The following is a 12,618-nucleotide window of genomic DNA, read 5'->3' as shown; positions in this document are numbered from 1 at the left end:
GTGAGGACACGGAGCTCTGAGACCTCCAGTAACTCACGTGCACAACAAGTCAGGGCGTGAGCCCACCATCCCCAGCGTCCACGCTCCTGTCGCATCCTCACGGCCCACGTCTTCCTCTGGGGCCGGACACCTGGGCTTCCACAGCAGTCATCCCTTCGACTTACTGTTCTTCCTCTTCAACAAGCAAACAGCTCTGAGCGCAGTTTCACCTGGACCCCGATCATGCGCATGGCAGGCCTCATGGATTGACCAGCGCCCTGTCCTCCGAGGGGGGGCGGGGCTCAGAGGAGACAGTGCCTGGGCCCGGCGCGTGGAGGGCAGGAGCGCCCCGACGGGGCAGAGCCAAGCAGCCTTCACAATGTGCCTGGGGACTGCACCTGCGCCAGCCACCCCGAGAACAGCTGGCAGCTCCTCAAAACGCTAACCTCAGACCAGCACCCCCACTCCCCGGCACAGACCCCGAGAAACAGCGACAGGCCCCCGCAAAGCGAGTGTGCAGCGTCCACTGCCGCCCGACACACAACACCTGGAATAGCCACCAGCTGGCTAACAGGTGACACACTGTGGGCCAGCCGCACGGGAATGTCACTCAGTCATAAAAGAGGAAGGCGTACAGCATCACTATAGTAACATTCACTACATGAAAGCTGGTAACAAAGCATGCTGTCCGTTTCCATTTATGTGAAAACTAGAGGCCCGGTGCACAAGATTCATGCACTGGGTGGGGAGCAGGGGGTGTCCCTCAGCCCAGCCTGCGCCCTCTAGTCCAGGACCAGGACCCCTCAGGGGATGGCCGCCAGCCGGCAGTCAGACATCCCTTTCGCAGTCCAGGGCTCTCACAGTCCGGAAGCCCTTGCTCCTTGCCACTCGCCTGCAGCAGGCGGGAGAGGCTCCCACCACCACTGCTGCACTCGCCAGCAGTGAGCCTGGCTTCTGGCTGAGCGTCCCCCCCCCCCCCCCGCCCCGTGGGAGCGCACTGACCACCAGGAGGGCAGCTCCTGCATCGAGCCTCTGCCCCCTAGTGGTCAGTGTGCATCATAACGACCGGTCGTTCTGCCGTTGGGCCAATTTTCATATTAGCTTCTTATCATGTAGGATGTCCAGAACAGGAAAATCTACAGACACAGACAGTGGTCACTGAGGGCGAGGCAAAGGGAGAGACACAAACTAACTGGTCATGGGTACTGGGGTGATGAACATATTCTAAATTTACATTGTGGTGATGGTTGCACAATTTTACAAGTATACTAAAATCACTGAATACACACTGAGAATGAGTGAATGCCATGGTTTATGAAATGTATCTCAAAAAAGCTATGAGAAAATAATAAATCTACTCCATATCGAGGCTGCCATTATGACGAGCGTCTTTCTTAAGTAAGGAACATATTAAGAAGACAAGAAGAGGTCAGGTCGCCCTAACCTCACTCTTCCCTTCCTGCTTGGAAACTTGTGCATTGAATGGATGTTTTTCACTGTGATTACATAACATCTCCAGTTGCCGATGCTAAGAAAACACCGTCGCTAACATATGCGACTCTAGAGCTTTTCCGTGCTTGTAGTCCAGTTTGCGGATAATTACAGTCTTTGTCTTTGCTCGTCCCCACTTTCTCCCTCCCTTCTTCCAGCCCAGCTCAGCCCTGCTTGGCCAGGATAGCTGTTTCTCGCTCTAAGAGAATGGCAAGAGAAACAAAAGACGGCGAATCTTAAATTCAGCAGTTTTGGTCTCCTTTCAGCACAGCCTCGGCGCCTTGGAGTTGGCTTGGTCTGCAGGGACCATCTGGTGCAGGCCCCTCTTTCTTCATGTGGGAAGCAGGGCCAGAGGGAATAGGAGCGAACCGTTACCAACTGTTTACTCTGTGCCAGGCACTGCAATTTACATGGATTATCTCATTGAGTCCTAACAACCCTCTCAGACAGATACGATTATTAACTCCATTCTATAGATGAGGAAAATGAGGCACAGAGAGGTTTAGGAACTTGAATAAGGTCACACAGCTAAAAAGTAGATCCATGGCACGGCCCAGGTGGTCTGGCTTCGGAGACCAAGTCCTTCACCGCGGCTAGAATAGTGACTCTTAAAGTTATTCAAGCATCTTGTAACTGTTTAGGGGTAGGTCTAAAACCAGAGCAGGTGTACGACGCCCACCTCAGTCCCCACTTAATGACAAAAATGTCAGCGGAAGATGGGAGTGGAAGCTGTGACCTAAACCAAGATGGATGAGTCTCCACGCATTGCAATGGTGACCCCACCGCCAGTCACGGGACAGAAGCAGCGCCTCCGAGCTGAGCTGTGGCCGGAAGCCGCTCCGCCAGGAAGGGAGCAGGTGTCACAAGCTTGTGACAGTCCACACTGCACTCTCCTTCCTGGGAACCACTCTGCTGAGTCTGGGAAGTGACGCCTCGAAGGGGCAGAGGCAGAAGACGGCACCTGAGCCCTCACACGCCCACTGGCCACCGACCGTCCTAGGCCAGGAGGGGCCTCTGGCCCGGAAGAGTTCACACAGTGCGCCCTATGAGATGGAGTCGGATACGAGTCCCGAGATAATCTATTACAGAACCCACGGCAGCTTTTATTTATACAGCCTGGAGAGTGCAAAGCTCTTTGCAAACAACTCATTCATCTGCCACTTATTTTATTTATCAATCAGTGGGCTCCTTACACCTCACATCTCGGGTGGAGCCAATGACGTCACTCCTGTCACCCAGGCTACACCATGGATGGGGGGCACAGGGTCACGTGGGAATGAGTGACAACTGCCCTGGGAGCTGGGCCTGGATGCTGCCTCTATCAGGTGGTGTTCTGGGTAAAAGGAAATTATAAAAAGGAACAGAACTATATTTAGATTCACTCCCCTAACTTGAAAACACAGCGCATCCATGGAAAGAAGTTTGAGACCAAAGCTAAGGCGGAATTCTCCAGCCGCGTGTGAACCAAGTCTCAGGCCAAGCCAGGGCCAGGCTTTCAGCGACAATGAAAACTCCTTCCCACGTAAATATGTTCAATATCCAAGTGTTGGTTCATTTGCTTGTTTGGGGACATTTTTTGTAATTTGCCAACAACAACCAGAAGTTCATGTTGACAGTAGAGGTGGAGGCCACAGTGTGACAGGCCTGGTACCAGCAGGGAGCTGAACACAAAGCACAGCGCCCCTCCCCCAGCAGCCCACCCGCTGGGACCCTCCCCCACCTCTCCACCCACACCCCACTTCCTAGGTCACGACCCTCCCTCACCCCACCTCTTCCAGCGTCCTCAGTCTCATTTCCCACCCACACAGTCACCCCCTTGGTTAGAAGACATGACACTAAGTTCCCCAAATCCCGTTCTGGTAGGTCTGACCCTAGTGCTCGGAGCACCCTCCTCCCCTCTCAGATGCCAGAATTTGCCCCAAAATGGATTATCCAACACCCACTGGAGAGAAGGGACACTTCTCATCACAAACGTCATGCTCTATGGCCCGATGACAATGAACAGCACATGGTCTGATCCCAGTGCTCTCGGAACGTAAAGCCGAGGTGAGCTCCCGGCGTTGGGCTGCTCCCGCCTCTCTCAGACCCTGGACACACACACACACGTACACAAACATGCACACACGTGCACACATGTGCACGCACACATGCACATACATGTGTGCACACATACACACATGAGTTCTGCTATAGACAAACTTCTGTGAAAGCCACCCGCCATTTCTGCTCCACAAGGCGTCTGCAGAGGCAGCTGGGAATTGTCTAAGTTCCTTCCCCTTGTCCCGTGTTCCTGGCCTCACCGTCAGAACCTTGCCCTGTGGTGCACAGCTTCCGTCCAGAGCCCGACCCACATAGGGCACACATGTACACACGTGCACGTGTGCGCACACACACAAATTATTCTCCCGTAAGTAATCGCTTTACTGACAGGAGCGGCAGGCGAGACTGGAGGGAGGTGTCGAAGGGAACGGGGTGGTAACTAACAGCTCTCCGGTGGGGGTGCTAACCAAACACAGAGGAAAAAGACCGAGAGAACAAAGGGTGTTAAGAAAGCAAAAAGCATTTTCTAATGTCCTCCCGTGACTTAACTCCAGTGCAGAAAACGCTGAGCAGTGCCAGCGAGCCCTGAAGTTCTAAAATTAAAGCTGTCCGCCTCCCAGCTCCTTGCTCTCCGTAAATCTTCTCCCGAGGAACTGGCGCACGGGATTTTTTGTTTTCCTAGTTTTTAAACCTGTGTGATTTTTGACATTGAAATAAAAAAGAGAAATCAAGGGGCATTCACCGAAATAATCAAGGTCTTTCTACAAAATGTGACCTTTGACTTTCTCCTCCTCTTGCACCCATGGCCCACTCCCAGCACATGAACACACAGGTAGACACGGCCTGGTGCCGGCAGACACGGGGCGGCTCCGGAAACAAAGAAAACGTGATGCCACATGGTCCCAAACCCCCACAAATCTGTCCCAGGCGCAGACAGACCCCCTCGGAACCGCCGGAGACCTCGCGGCTCCTCTGTGGGGCTGGGCCCGCCTGCGGCTCCGCCAGGCATTCTTCCTTCGTCGCGTTTACTTAAAAAGCACAAAGGTATGAAAATAAAAACTTACCCACACTCTGAGGCAAGGAAACACAGGGGCTCTTTCTTTTTTTCTCTAATATCCCCACGGTAATTTCTGACTCAAATACCTATCAATCAAGCGTGCTGTCGCGCCGCTGCCGGCTCGGGGCTTGTGCCTGTGTTTCCTTAAACTTCCAAAAGGTTGGTGAGCCAGTCCCAGCGAGTTTTCCTACTTGGCTCTGAGTTTCCCAACCCAAATCATTAACAAAAGCCACAAACACACGGCAGGCCCGGCTCCTCTGAGCCCCCCACCTGCCCAGCTGAGCCAAAGCGTGACCTCCTGACGCTCCAGGGAGGACACAACACCCCACAAAGCGCGCCCTGCGCCCTGCGCCCTGCGCCCGGCCTCCACGGGCCGGAGGGAGAGGGAAGCCGGGAAACCCTTGGCAGATGCAAGGGGGCTCGACAGGAGCGACACTACAAGGAACGTACGTGCAGGACCACCCCGTGACCATGGGCCACCCCGTGACCATGGGCCACCCCGTGACCTTCCACTAGCTCTGGACCAAGAGAGAAAGACACTCCTGCAACTTTCCAAGCCGCGTGCCTGCCTCCCACCCACACAGGACGTAGGAGGCAGGAGGCAAGCCTGCTGGGCCGGGGCTGGTGGCAGAGCCGAGCTGGGAGGTGAGCGGCTGCTCTGGGACCCCCGCGCGGACTCCCACCTTTAACCCGAGCGCCCTGCACCCCAGGCAGGCTTCGCCTCCCCTCCCCGCAGCATGCGGAAGACAGAGGGGGGAGGCCTTTTCTCTTTTCCTTTTTTTACTTCTAAGTTTCACCCATGGATGCCCTCCAACCCAAAACTCTGTGTGTGTTTCTCCTTACCATGGGGCAGTGAGCCTACCCTTTTCAATTTACAGCCTTGACAAAGTATTTTTAAAAATATATTATTCTAGAGGCAACATGCGAACCCTTAATTTAGATTTTTTTAAAAATCTCCAAATATAAATGTCATTAAATGACAGAGAAATTAAAAAACAAAATACATATTCCGACAAGACATTACACCTTGGGAGAACGGCGTGGCCGGCGTGGCTGCTCTCCCACCAGCTCAGCCTCAGGAGCAAGGACCTCTCTCCAGCCCACCCGGCCAGGTCTCCCGCGGGCCCGCCCACTTCCACCGATTCCCAGGGAGGCTTTCATTAGGAGGCTGGAATTAAACACTTTGGCCACAACATCCAGGTAAGTGCCCTGATGGGCTTCCTTTCAATAAAAATCTGATAAAGTGTCCTCAAAAATAGAGTCTCTTTAGCCTGGATTCTCAAATATGTCTTTATGTCTTGATTCCACATTTTATAAATCAAGATCAGTGGACACATATTAGATTAGAACCCAATGTCACCAAACCAAATACTCATAATAAATAAGCATCCAGATTAAAAAAAAAAAAAAAAAAAAAAAAAAAGGAAAAATAATAATAATAAAAAAAAAAAGACAACAAAAATGTGTCTCTGTACTTCGGTTCCCTGCTCTAGGCGAACAGAAAAAGAAAAACTAAAAAGTCTGACAAACTGAAACAGCCCTTGATATCTGTATGCACAGCCCATAAATCTCTTAAAAGGTGTCTCGCAGCTAAAACAATGCAATTAGCGGCTGGCAATAAGGTCAGCGCGCGAGCAACCTGGCGGCCGCTGCCCGGAGCTTTGTCTGGGATGCGCTGTGCAGCGCAAACAGCACTCGACAAAGGAGCTGCTCGCTAATTTTTCATACAATTCAGGCCCCGAGTAATTACATAGTCCATCACACGGTCACATCTTGAAACTATTTATTTTTCAAAAGAGAAACACAGAGAGCTCCAGAGAGAAAGCTGTGCGCCTGCCCCTTTATGTGCGCCCATCAATGTGTATCACCCGCATGCAATCATATTTATTGTCACTTTCATCCATGTCATGCCCTTGCTTATATGGTTTAGATATGAATTATTGACTGTTACACTCCTTGTTGTGAAAAATAAATAAATAACGAGGCTGTCAGGTACTTGCCGCAGCGAGCCCGCCAGCCAGGCCCGCCGCTCACCTCCGCCGCCGCCCGGGGCCTCGGCTTCCCGCCCTGCTAGCAGATCGCCTTCTCAACTCTTTCTTTTCAAGAGACGCAGAATCACCCACTTTGGGAAATTAAGGATTAAAATAAACAAATGAGAGGACATGGCGACATGTCCCGTCCGGAGCAGCTGTCCTTGAAGCACACCTCCCATGGGTGGCTGGCTGCTGTGTTATAATTGTGGCTTTAAAATTTAAAGGCCCTCCTGGGATGTGTCATAAGTGTGTCAGTCCACGCTATGAGGTCTAGAAAGTAAAAGCATAATAGAAAGCGCGATCTCCTGGCATCACACTCTCCCCAGCCCAGCCGCCCCCCTGCTGTGCACCGCAGGCGCTCCGGGTGCGGACACCCTGCGGCACAGGTAGCAGCCAGCACCGGGCCCTCGGCCTGCTTCCTGTGATGGCAAGAGAAATGGAAAAGGAACTTTAAACAACTCCCCCCATGGAGTGTTTTAAATGTGGGCCAAAGCATATCCTTTCGGAAACAGCCTTTTACTTTCATATTTCTCCCCGAAAGGCACTAATTCTATAAACTTCCTTCAGAACCTCTATGTCCACCCTGACTTCAGGGCCAGGCACGGAGTGCAGCGAAAGAAGCCAGCAAGGCTTGACAATAACTGTCTGAGAAACTTGGTGCTTCCCTTACAGGAAACAGGCCGCCAGGACACCGTGTGGGGACACGCGATCCATCTTGAGAGAACTCCCATCTGCAATTTTAATATTTAAATAATGGGCTCCTGATTGCCAGGGAAGTGAGTCAATTGGCCAGCGAAAATGCTTAAAGGTCCTACCTGTTTTTTCCTTGATCTCACACAGCACGTTAAACAGGGCAGGTTTCATTCGGTGGCAGTTTAACGCATGTTTTCTACAAAAAAGAAACAGTATCACAGCTCAGGTGGACTTTTCAGGATCAAAGTGCTGATAACGCACAGGGGCTAAATGAACATTTACGCCAAAATTATATCCCAAGCATAACTCCGTGGCAGCGTCAGTGGTTTTACGGCTTAATATAGAGAACCCGCCACAGAAAAAGAAATCACGGTACTCAGCAGGGCGAGCGGGGTTTAACGACAGAAAAGCGCTCACCTAAACACTGCCCACGCAGGCAAAGCTGTCTCGGCTTTTAAGTAGCTTAATCAAAGTGGAATTCTTAAACCGAAAACGCCGTCCAGGGCCATGCGCACGCACAGCCCAGAGCATGGGTTAACAGTTTTATAAAATCTGTGTTCACCACCACAGCCCGCGAGCTGCCTGCCTCTCGGTCTGTGTGTGTGTTTTCAAATTTAATTCATCCATGTGCTCGAATTCATTCCGCGGATTCCCCCATATTCTCATAAACACAGGATGCTTGAAAGGTCTTCTGAGCAAAACTGTCAATTTATAAAATTTCAGTCCCCGAGTTAAAGAGTATGGAAATGCATTGCCAGGGGGCAGGCGTGCCCATATGGGGAGTAAATTCATTTCTCTGTGTTCACATTATGTCTCTTGTGCACACAACGCGTATTTGCAGGTGGTGGAAATTAAATTATTTACAATTAGGACCTAGCACCCATTGGGGGGAAAATAAATACAATTCTGCCTCTTAGATTAGCGGTTTACCTGGTTCTCCAGCGTGTTTGCATTCAGAATGCACTTGAAGAACAAAACAATACCTTTCCCCTCATTTTACTATGGAAGCACTTAGCAGAAGGATATTGTTTTGGAAACAAAATACTGATCGTATCAGCTATTAGTTAAAGGAATTCTGTGTACTAATTAAAATTAATTTGTAAAGATAAATGGAAACCCCTGGCACTTGAGATGCATGCAAATCTTTTTTAATCCCTTTGAACGTAAAAAATAAATAAATAAAAAATAGATGCCGTGCTCATGAAGAACAGAAACCAGAAGGTCTGTGCTCCCAGCAAAGGAGGAATAGCTGAGAGTATCAAAACAAACACATACATTGTGTCTAAAGTGCTAATGGGTTACTTTGTAGATAACGCATGTGTGTAAAGAAGGTGCAACTACAGAAAAGAAACATCAGATCCAGTATCTGCCGAGCAGTTACGTTGTTAAACCAGAGAGAAAGGAAAATCAGATCCACTTTTGCCGAGTAGTTACATTGTTAAACCGGAGGGAAGCCTAGTGGTGACCTGGCTCTGGGGGTGCAAAGGGGTGGAAAGACTTAATGTAGCAAAGATCTGGGGGGAGGGGGGGCTTTTAAAATAGTTTTCTCGTATATATAGGCCCAAATGCAAAGAAAACACAAAATCAATAGAGCCTACACAGCTTAACAGGAACACTGCATTTATTTCCACAGCACATCAGTGAGGTTAGAGAGGGAACAGAAATCTCCCTAACCCCAAACTGTGTCTGATCGCTCTTGGCATCTAGGCCATTAAAAGCGGGAACCCGCCAAGCCCCGGTCACCCTCAGTTTTACAAAAAGGAGTAGGACTAAGCATCAGAAAAGTGGGGCTTCGCCCATCTCACCGCCCATCTTACCGGCCCTCCACTCCACAAACTTGTGAATAAAGCAGCTTATTGGTATGACGGAGTTTATTTTTCTGGAACAATGCAATGGAGAAATCCGTTCCAATTCAAAAAGCGCATGCCAGTGGGAACGCTTCCACTTACCATACCTACTAGCTTTTCTTCAGAAAATAAGATTCTAAAAGAATAGCGATTAATTGGGGAACACTTGCCCCAATTTAAAAAAATTTAGAACAGCTCTGGCCTGTGAACATTTCCGAGTTTTCAAACCCCCGTAAGCCCAGCGCTGGGAGTTTGCATGTGGCATGTCTAGCGGTTGAAATAAGAGTGGGATTCCTAACAGCCACGCTTTTAACTGTTTCTTCTCATTTCTCAACTCAAATTCCTATTTTCCTAAGACAAAAATACGTATAATGATGTCTTTCCCATGTGACTAAGTCCTTTGAGGTATAGGAATTGTGTTTTTATGTCTTAAAAAAAATAAAAGCAAAAAAAGACTAAGATATTTAACAAAGCTGGGTCGCTGTAAACACATCTGTGGTCATTGGATTGTTTAAATTCTTCCTTTCGAGCTGGGCCTTGAGCAAGCTGCAGTGGGTTGCCACTGAGTCTGTGTTTCATTCTGGAAGGGAGTTTGCTGTAAAGCCCTGGCGTGGAGACTACGTTCCCGGCAGCCGGTTAAGTTGAGGAGCCCACGGCTTATTTGTTATGTTTCCTTATTAAAGGTCGGCTAGTCCTCCGCGTCGGAACAGGTCACATTCCCACGGCCTCCATCTCCGAGTTCACTGAGTGGTCCTGGAAGAGGCAGGGAGCGCAGGCTGGTTCTGCCCCCACCCTCTTTAAAGGATCAGACACTCTGTGCCACGGAGGTCAGGAACCCGACTCAGACTGAGACAATAAAGTTAAACTAAATGTCCTAGTTTCTTAAAACTAACAAATACGTCTAAAAGTAAAATTACCTCTTTTATCTTTCCATCAGCCTTTTTTTTTTTTCACGATAATTAAATGGATAGAGAGTATTTTCTGGAGAGTTGACAACTAGTGACAAAGAATTATCCTGCTTTTTTTTAAGAGGGGAGGAAGGGGAAGAAATAAAAATTAATTTTGGAGGAGTGCATCCAGGGGAAAAAAAATCAAAAGTCTCTAATTTGGGTAAGGAGTCAACTAAATGTGTAAATAGCGTGATCCTGGGACATTTTATTTTGTCGTGTCACGGGGTCCCTCACCCAGAAGACACGGAATCTGCTGAAAACTTGAGCATCTGCTCGCTCCGAGGCACTTTGTCGAAGCAGTAAAAAGTGCCGCCGCCGCGGGCCGTGGCAGCAGGTCGCGTGCCGAGTGTGCGTGGACCCGGCGAGTGCCTCCGTGTCCGCACGCACAGCGGCCACCGCGCGGCGGGGACGCCCGCGGAGATCACAACGCGCCCCCACGCAGTCCTCAAAATGGGGAAAGAAACAACATTTTACAAGAAGGCGCTGTGTTGCTTAGCTTCCCATTGTTTCCCCGGCGAGAGGGACACACACACACACGCACACACACGCACATACACAAGAAAGGGGAAGAATAGGCTGCCTCTCACCTGGCCTGCGCCTCGTCCAAACTCTGGTCGGTGATGGTCATGATCTGCTGGAGGATGTCCCCGATGTCCTGCTTCCTGCCGCCCTCCCCCTCGGTGCCCGCGGCCCCGTCCTGCAAGTGCTGGGACAGGCCGGGGTGCCCGGCCATGCCGACCCCCGCGTGGGCGTGCATCAGCCTGGGCTGCTCGTCCATCTCCGAGCAGCGCAGCCCGGCGGGCCCCGGCTCCTGCGCGCGGTCCCGGGAAGCACCGGCTCCGATCCGGCCGGCTGTCTCCGAATCCTTTTCAGGATAAACAGGGCAGGCAAAGAAGCCCAGAAGAAAAAAATCCCTCTGCCTCTCCGGGCAGGGTGGTGGGGGGAGGGGGAGGGGGAGGGGGCGGGGGCGTGGAGGGGTTGCGGGGCGAAGGGGGAGGGCGGCCGGGGAAGGGTGTCGACTCCAAAGAGCAAGGAAAATAAACCACCTTCCCACTGGACGCAAGAAATCGGAGCTGGCTCAGGGCGTGCAGTCCGGCTCCTCCGGGCAGGCAAGGGCTGCGCGCTCAGATCGCCGGCTTAATCCCTTTGCAAACAGGCAGCGATCGGGAGGAGGCAGAGCCAGGCAGGGGGCTTGCGAGGCAAACTTTCCCCCGCCCGCGGCCCCAGCCCCCACCGGCCGGCGATCGCAGAGGGGTGGGCGAGCAGAGCCACAGCCCCCCGCCGCGGCGGGCACCGCGCCGGCTCGCTCCTCCTCCGGCTCCGCAAACTCCGGCAGCCCCGCCAGCTCCTGCTTTTGTTTAGCTCAGGCTCAGGACTCCAGAAACACACAGAAACCACAGCCTGCGAGGAGGAGGAGGAGGATGAGGAGGAAGAGGAGGAGGAGGAGCGGGAGAAGGAGGAGGAGGAGGGAAGGGAAGGGGGGCCGCGAAGGGGGAGGGGCGGAGGAGGAGGCGGAGGACAGTGAGAGGGAGGAGATGCAGGAGCCACGCCCCCTGTGCTGATTGGCCCTTTGAGAGACGGCGTGCCACGCCCCCTCCTGCGATTGGCCACTGGAGGGAAGACGGTCCCTCCTCCCTACTTTCCTGCCGCGCCTCCTCCGGGGCCTCCTTGGGCTCCTCCCCGGCGCCCTGTCAATCAGGGTTCAGAGGTGGGCCGGGGAGGAGGCCGAGCTGAGACTGGGTCCTTAAAGGTGCAATGGTCCCCGCTCCTTAGCCAGCTCCTCCTGGGCTTGCCTGGCTCTCTGAGGTCCTGTCCTTGAGAAAACGTGGCTGCACTTAAATGCAAGCGTATAGAATTAACAGGAAAGCACACAGGCCGGGAGGGTCTCCCCATCCTTGTCTTCCTTTTGCTGTAAGGTTGCCATTTAAAACTTGATCCTCTCAAACCCTCAGACCTCAGGGAAGCTGTTGAGGGCAAAAGTCTGTCAGCACCGAGCCCTTATGAAACACAGTCGAGCTGTTAATATCATTAATAATGATTTTGAATAAGTGGCCAGTGTAATAACAGATTGTTTTTAATCGCAGTAGAGTTAAGGAATAGGAGCTGTGACATTTTTGTTGCATGAAAACTAAATTACAGAGTATGAAACTAAATAATGCTAAAGAAAAAAAAAAGACTAATAAGTAAGTTCACAAAATGAAACTAATTCAGCATATCTCTCCCTTCCCCCTGAGGGAAATTAGTTATTTGGCTTAAATACGTAATAAAGAAATGCATTATCACAGTCTGGTTCTAGTTTTTAATATAGTCTAATAAGCATTATTAACGGGGATAAGAAGGGAACTGACATTTATTGAATGCCTACTATGCACCAAGTAATTTACACAAGTTATTTTATTTAATCCCCAAGACATCTCTGTGAGTTATGGAGCTTTATTTCCATTTTACAGAGCAGGAACTCAGAAAGGTTAAATAACTGGTCCAAAGTGTCAAAGCTGGAATTCAAACCCAAGTGTGGCTCTTTCCCG

The 12,618-nt window shown here is 51.0% G+C and overlaps 1 protein-coding gene across 4 annotated transcripts in view; it reads right to left on the bottom strand.

Annotated features, from left to right (window-relative positions):
- The window catches only part of PBX1 (PBX homeobox 1), a 205,222-nt gene extending 193,698 nt beyond the window's left edge, over positions 1–11,524 (bottom strand). For 3 of the 4 annotated variants that reach the window (XM_036342878.1, XM_036342879.1, XM_036342877.1), the window contains exons 1-2: positions 10,678–11,037; positions 7,416–7,489 (exon numbers count right to left, since the gene is read on the bottom strand). In XM_036342878.1, the coding sequence (XP_036198771.1) occupies positions 7,416–7,489; positions 10,678–10,868 (265 nt within the window). In that variant the 5' untranslated portion in view covers positions 10,869–11,037. Of the gene's footprint in view, positions 1–7,415; positions 7,490–10,677; positions 11,038–11,136 lie in introns of those variants that run through there. The other variant, XM_036342876.1, reaches the window with a different exon arrangement.
- Between the last annotated feature and the right edge of the window lie 1,094 nt (positions 11,525–12,618).

This window comes from Myotis myotis, unplaced genomic scaffold, assembly GCF_014108235.1.
Source record: "Myotis myotis isolate mMyoMyo1 unplaced genomic scaffold, mMyoMyo1.p scaffold_m19_p_18, whole genome shotgun sequence".
Taxonomy (NCBI): domain Eukaryota; kingdom Metazoa; phylum Chordata; class Mammalia; order Chiroptera; family Vespertilionidae; genus Myotis; species Myotis myotis.
This window is presented reverse-complemented; position numbering and strand designations above follow the sequence as displayed.